This window comes from Alligator sinensis, unplaced genomic scaffold (genome assembly GCF_000455745.1).
Source record: "Alligator sinensis unplaced genomic scaffold, ASM45574v1 scaffold293_1, whole genome shotgun sequence".
Lineage (NCBI taxonomy): Eukaryota > Metazoa > Chordata > Crocodylia > Alligatoridae > Alligator > Alligator sinensis.
The window spans coordinates 1,859,468-1,866,274 of NW_005842158.1; the positions used below are offsets into that span (position 1 = coordinate 1,859,468).

General features: G+C 43.8%; 1 protein-coding gene across 1 annotated transcript in view; it reads left to right on the top strand.

Annotated features, from left to right (window-relative positions):
- LOC102376795 (serotriflin) overlaps positions 1 to 5,896 on the top strand; it is a 21,879-nt gene extending 15,983 nt beyond the window's left edge. The window contains exons 5-8 of the mRNA XM_006025678.2: positions 1,797 to 1,942; positions 3,904 to 3,998; positions 4,788 to 4,876; positions 5,715 to 5,896. Of these exons, the coding sequence (XP_006025740.1) occupies positions 1,797 to 1,942; positions 3,904 to 3,998; positions 4,788 to 4,876; positions 5,715 to 5,839 (455 nt within the window). The 3' untranslated portion in view covers positions 5,840 to 5,896. The remainder of the gene's footprint in view (positions 1 to 1,796; positions 1,943 to 3,903; positions 3,999 to 4,787; positions 4,877 to 5,714) is intronic.
- Positions 5,897 to 6,807: the final 911 nt, after the last annotated feature.

The window sequence follows — 6,807 nt, forward strand, 5'->3', positions numbered from 1 at the left end:
TCATACAGACAGGTCAAGAGATCCCTTCACTCCAGCTGGTAGGAACAGCTGCAGACGCTGCTAAGGCAGGAAGTGCTGCACTCGCAAGATAAATGATAACAACTCCAACAACCCCTGGACTCAGAACAAAGAGTCTGGTGAGATCCTCCAACAACTCTCAGGTGCTCAGACTCTCAGGATCTAGATGTGCTTCTTTTTCCTGATCCCCACTTTGGAGCCAGAGCGAGAAGTCAGATGGTGGCTTGGGGAAGCTTAAGCTTGGCAGAAAAAAAGGATCAGGCCCCTTGCCACTTCTGAAGGCAGTAGTGGCGAGGGTCCCAATCCTTTTTTTTGTAATGTAAGCCTGCTGAGCCCGAGCTTTCCGGAGCTCGCCCAGGTTTCCAGCACCCTGTGCACTGTCCCCACTGCTTTCTCCACCTGCCAGCACACCCAGCTGCCCTTGTGCTACCCCCCCTGTGCTGCCCCAGGGACAAGCCAACCTGTTCCTGGGTGGGCCCAGGCAGTGGGAAAGTGGCAGGGATCGTTCATGGGGCGCTGGAAGCTCTGGCGGGCTCTGGGAAGAGTTGCATCTGCCGGGTGCTGCCTTTAAGCTAGGGCAGTCCTGGCTCACTAGCAGCCTGCTCAAGTGGCCCAGGGGGCACCACCACCGTGGAGGGAAAGACGAGGACCCCCTGCCAATCTGGGGCTGCTTGACCTGCCAGCAGCTCACCCCCTGACTGCAGGTAGGCTCTACCAGAAAAAAGGAAAAAAAGGATCAGGCCCCCATACCATAACATGATTGAAGCCCCTAAACTGAAATGGTGGGTTTCAATTTCAAAACCCACTGTTTCAATTTAGAGAGCATAAAATAAAGCCCTGAGGACTAAACCCCTGACATGTCTATGAGTGCCCTAAGATCATCAGGGCTGGGACTGGCTCTTATTGCATGTCTGTGCAATGTCCTACCATGATAGCATCCTAATGTTGATCAGGGCCTTGAAGTGTGTTGTGTTGTGTTGTGTTGTGTTGTGTTGGGTTGGGTTGGGTTGCATTGGTGTAGGCACTAAGGCACCTAGATGATAGTCCAGAGGTTACAAGTTTGAAGCCACAGCAGAAGTGCTTGCACCGTGGCTCTGTCAGATACCAACAGCTCTGCCAATTCTGTTAAATACCTTGTCATAAGGGCATGAGAAAGGAAAAGAGATTGAAGTGAGGGTCAGCTTTGTGTTGGTCTTCATTAGTTACTGATGCCCCTTTCCTTTCCTCCAAGTATTTCTCCAATCTACTTTACAATCTGGGTAAACTGTCACCTTCCACCTCTTATGACAATGAGCTCTACACTTTAATTATACATTTTGTGAAAAAGAACTTCGTTATGTTAGTTTTAAACTTACTACTTACCAGTTTCATTTTGTGACCACTATTATTAAAATAATATTGAATCTCCTCTTAATTCCCAAAGAAATGGCCTTACAGTTTATCTAGAAACCCATATACATTTAATCTGTTCTTCTCATCCAGTATCTTCAGTGAGATACATTGGTTAATGAGCTGGCAAATAACTACCTGTGGTCCCAAGCCTATCAAAATCAATGGGAGGTCTTCCACTGACTTCACTGAGACTGGATTAGATCTATTCTTCCCTTCTCAGAAGTACTGTTTTATGGAAGCGAAACACAGAAAGTCCCCATTGTGAGCAGGCATTGGAGAAGCCTGCTGGTTACTCCCACTTCTGGCTGTAACTCACTCTGTCAACCCCACACATTTTTTGCCTGTCTTGGTCCCATCCAGTGAAACTGCCTTACTTCTACATTCAGGTGTCCTCTGCGGGGAAACTATAGCCCAATCATCTAGGCCTGTATCATGGAGTGCTGTGATCCAACATTGGTATGATCGTGTGAAATATTTCAAGTATGGGGTTGGAGGAATTGACGAAAATGAAAGCTTTAATACCTATACTCAGGTATGGATAATAACAGCAAATATCTAACTCCTGACATATTGTTGTAAGAGAGAAAAGCAATGCCAGTTCAATCTATAGCTAACATGCTATTGCATAAGGGTGGTTAAAGCACACCCATTTCTCTAGCCCAGGTTTTGGTTGGTGTACCCCTGGTGACTGGTTAGGAAGCAGGGAGTCCCCCAGTCACTGGCATGTGGGGGGAGAGGTCCCCTGGCAGCTGATCGATGAGTGGGGGAGGAAAGGCAGGGGTGGCAGTGAAACCAGAAGCACTGGTGGTGAAACCAGAAGTGGTCCTGCATCTCCACACTGCTGCCGTGTACCCCCTGAGGCCTTCCCAAGTGCCCCTAGTTGACAACCTCTGCTCTAGCACCATCTCAAAAGGCAACATCACAGCCAAGCACCCTTTATTCCCTAGCCTGGAAAACCAGATGTTTTCTTGGAGCTGGGAACAACATTCAACATGAACCCAGGGCAGGGCTTGAAGTCATGCCTCTAGAGCAGGCTTGTCCAACATACAGCCCGCAGGCTGCCATGCGGCCCCCCAAGCCATTTTCTGAGGCCTGCAGTGCTGCAATGGGAAATGACAGTAAACATTGTTTACTTTTGTTCCCACCCCTTGTCCCTCCCCTAGCCCCTCAGCACCTTCCTAATGGCTGCTGAAGGGCTGGGGAAGGGACAAGGTTCCCACAAGCACTGTGTTAGCTTGACATTGCCGATGCAATGAGGATCTTCCCCTCCCCCCTCATTTCATGGTGTCCCTTCCTAGCCCCACCCCTCCCTTCCTCATTTGCATGCCAGCCCCGCCTTGTGCCAGGCCTTGCAAGCTGCGTGGGCTGGAGCAGGTCGTGGTGCAGTGGGTGGGCAGGCACGGGGGGCACGGATGCCAGCTTGGAGGGACACTGTGGCCGGGCCCACAGGAGATGCTGCTGCCACTGCTGCTGTGGCTGTGGCTGTCGGGGCAGGAAGCTGGCACTGCTCCTGCCTCCCCGCATCCCCCTGTGCCTTCAGACATCTTGCTGGGGGTGGTGAGTCACGAGCCCTGGGGAGGGAGGGAGCCCTGCCAGTCAGGCTTGGGCTCAGGCTTCCTGGGGGGGTGTCCCTGCACATCCCGCACTCCCTTGTAGGGTCCCTGCATGTCCCCCTGGCTGCTGAGCCCAGGTGCACAGGTGTGGGAGCATCCTCAAGGCCGCTCAGGTGGCAGGGAGGACACGGCGGGGTCAGACGGTGCCCCTTGACCCCTGCACCCCCAGGCCACAGTTGGATTGGACAGGCTGAATGAGCCGTGTTGATAAAAATTCATGATCCGGCCCCACATTCAAAAAGGTTAGACCCCCCTGCTCTAGAACTATAGTGAGACACCTTTGCTACTCTGCCACGAAACCTCAGAAAAGCATTGCCATTTTTTCAAATAAAACACATTTCAGAAAGCATCTCTGTGGCAATAAATGGAGTATCATCAGTGTAATAAAGGGCAGCTGGAAGATTTAACCATCAGATAGATATCTACCATTGCTATTAGGCACCAATCACCAGCTGATCAAAAATGCACTGAATTCATTGAGGGTCATTTCATTCATTTTACCAGGTGTTGAAACTAATTTAAGAAGAGCTGTTTAGAAAATAAATTTTCATTCAGCAAAAACCCCCCCAACAATATTAATGCAAAATGAAATATGTATTGTCCTATTTAAAAAAATCATATGGTTAGGTTCTCCTAAAGATGACTAGTGACATGACACTGGATCCTCCTTATTGTTCCTGACACCTAATTTCTATATTAAAAAATACATTTAAAACTTCCTGGATATTACTCACCTGTTGGAGCAATCACTGCAGTTTCTAAAGGGATATTCCCTACTCATGAGTATGGCATGTGTTTTGTATGAGAGTTTGCATAGTCCATGAATCATCTCTGAATGAAACATGACCCTAATGTATTGCATTTATTTTCATGCCTGCAGGTAGTCTGGTATAATTCTTACCAGATTGGATGCGGCGTTGCTTATTGTCCTAACAGTCAGTTTAATTACTTCTACGTTTGCCACTACTGTCCTGCGTACGTATCAATATGAACTTCCTTCATTATGAAATATTTCTGCATATCTTTTCCAAGTCTTCTGTAGTTCCCACACATTAAAAATGGGGAAATGGGGAAGCATGTGCTTGTTCTATAGTCTCACCTAGAATTCAGTACTTATTTACTACATATATTGGGCATAAATTTTCAGGTATCAAGCTTGTGAACATCTTTAGATGCAAAGGAAGCAAAGCTGATACTCCCATTCACTGATATTTAATTGGATTATTAATGTGTGTTTTATTTCATGTTATGATGTACAGAGGGGAGACTTCACAAGGCTCTTAAGTGCACTGTTCAATGGACAGATGAGTGGGAGAACAAATACTCAGATATTCATGGAAAGCAAAAAAAAAAAAAGGACACACATATAACTGAGTATTAGCCGGCTTTTGAGTGCAAATTAATATTTTGGGAGTGAGGAGGTCAAGTTTCATCTCTAATAATTACACACAGCAGAAGGGTATTGAAAGGCTTATTTCATTGCCACCCAGGAACATTTGGAAGCTATTCGATGGAAGGTGCTAGCATTTGTTTTTGTTGTTGCTGTTGTTAAAATATTATTTAAAAGTAAGCGCAAAAAGTATGGCTAATTTCTTTTCCTTTTAAATCAAAACACTTTTTATACCAGCTTGGTAAAACACATGATCATTTAGGAACATGCTTCATATGTCAGCACTTCTTCCAAATATACTATTTTAAGATCCTTTGCAACGGTCAGGGGATGTAATTCTGATCACACTACATTGGATGTCTTTACAATTTCAGAGGGAATATTGTAGAGAACTTAGCTAGACCATACAAAGCTGGACCAAAATGTGGTGACTGTCCGGATGCGTGTGAAAATGGACTTTGCAGTAAGTAACATACTTTAACTGATGTTCTTTCACAGCTGAATTCACATATAAGATTATCTAATCAATGTGATGATATCTGCTCCCTCTACTGGGGAGAATGATGCACTACTTTAAACAGTCAATTTACTATTCCGCTCCCTACAACCTGCAAAGCCAAGTGTGCATAAAATTGTCAAGGTGCATCTATCCATAGAAATTTGCAGTATGCACTGAAGCCTTGTAGACCTATGTTTGATGCAAGACAAAGTATGCTTATAGTTTGAAATGCAAATAATTTCCACTTCTGGTTTTCGGATGTCTTGTCGATAAAATTGGAAATATAGCACTTACTATCTCATAAGTCCCTTCTGAAGTTTAATTCAATAAAGCTTCATTTCAAGAGCTTCAATTGAAAAGTGCTATTCTGCGCCTGGTTTGTTTTCAAGGCAGTAATTTCAAACCAGAATGAAAATAAACCATTTTTTTTACATATATACAGTGTTATAGAACAGCCAGGGTTTAACTGTGGTGTTTGAAAAGATCTATAAGATCTGATTTGGGCATATTGACTTTTCAACACACTTCATGACATAGTGGATCTTCTTCCTTTTCTAAGTGGCATTCAATGTATGCCAGTGAATTAAATTTGTGTTGGCCTAAGCACAAGAAAAAAATCTGATTTTGCTTTCACTGAAACCAGATGAAGCCTATTTAACTGAGTGCAGGATAAGGCCCAGAGGCTATTGAGACTACTTAGGCTATAAAGACAAAGAACTGAAGACTATATTTTAAAAAGGAAATCATTTTCTCCCTATGATGTCTTTTAATGTCTCACTATTTATGCTGTGCTTTATTTCAGCCAACCCTTGCAGGTTCCACGATACAGGCTCAGACTGCAGCACCTTAAAAGATCTGTTTGGTTGCACTGATATGGTGAAAGAAAAGTGTCCAGCTACCTGCAAATGCACCACTGAAATAAAATAATATTCTGCTGCATCACTCGGTCTTCCTTGTGATCATCTTATTTAGAAAAGAACAGAATGCAGGATTTAAGAAATTCCATTCCCAATGTTTTAGCATATATTGAATTCTGAGTAAAACTATAATGACAATACGCTTATATATTGGTCCTTAAGAATGTCCATCAATTGAAATTACTGCTGCAGTAAATTTAGATGCAATAATAATCAAGTTTTAGCTACTAATGGGCATATGCTTCCCTATTCCCAATAATAGAATTCCCAAAGATTTTCTAAGTCCTTAAACACTTTACTTTCCATACTGCATACTGGATTCTGGTTAACTTTCTTTGTGACCTTTTCCTTGCTTATAAAACGAATGCAATCCTGTGCAATAAATGCTTGGTTCAACTCTATGTAAACTGAGTTTTTTGTTTAAATTATGCTTGTCTTTCAGTTCATTGTGATTGTCTCAAGGGGGACGGACTCTATCGTCATGCCAGCTGTCCTGCTTTCTGGCGTAATGACAAAAAGTTATTCAGTGACCTGTGACTAAATACTATTTACTCAGGGCAAAAGCATATTTAGATAAAACCTACTGTAAAATAATAATCTGACCAAATGCAAGCTTCACCCAACATCTGCACAGAGACGCTGATAGGACTAAGATGCATCCAAACTGTTTACATGTGGTTTCTTTTTCTCTCTTGGTCAAGTTACATGCCACTTCCTGGATCGAGTATAAATAGCCTATTGCATTAAGTAGGATTAGAGGGCTCCTGTAACTGTGATCATTCAGGCAATATGGCGATATCTTCTGGTGATAGCTTTTATTGGACCAACCATATAGTTGAGAGACATTACAGGGCTTTGTGTGACCAGGGTTTCTGACCCAAATAAGCCCAGAAATGCTAGACCTGCCCAGGGCAGCACCTTCTGAGAGTAAGATTTAAAATGTGAAATTACAATGGCTTTGAGTCCATTAACAGAGCA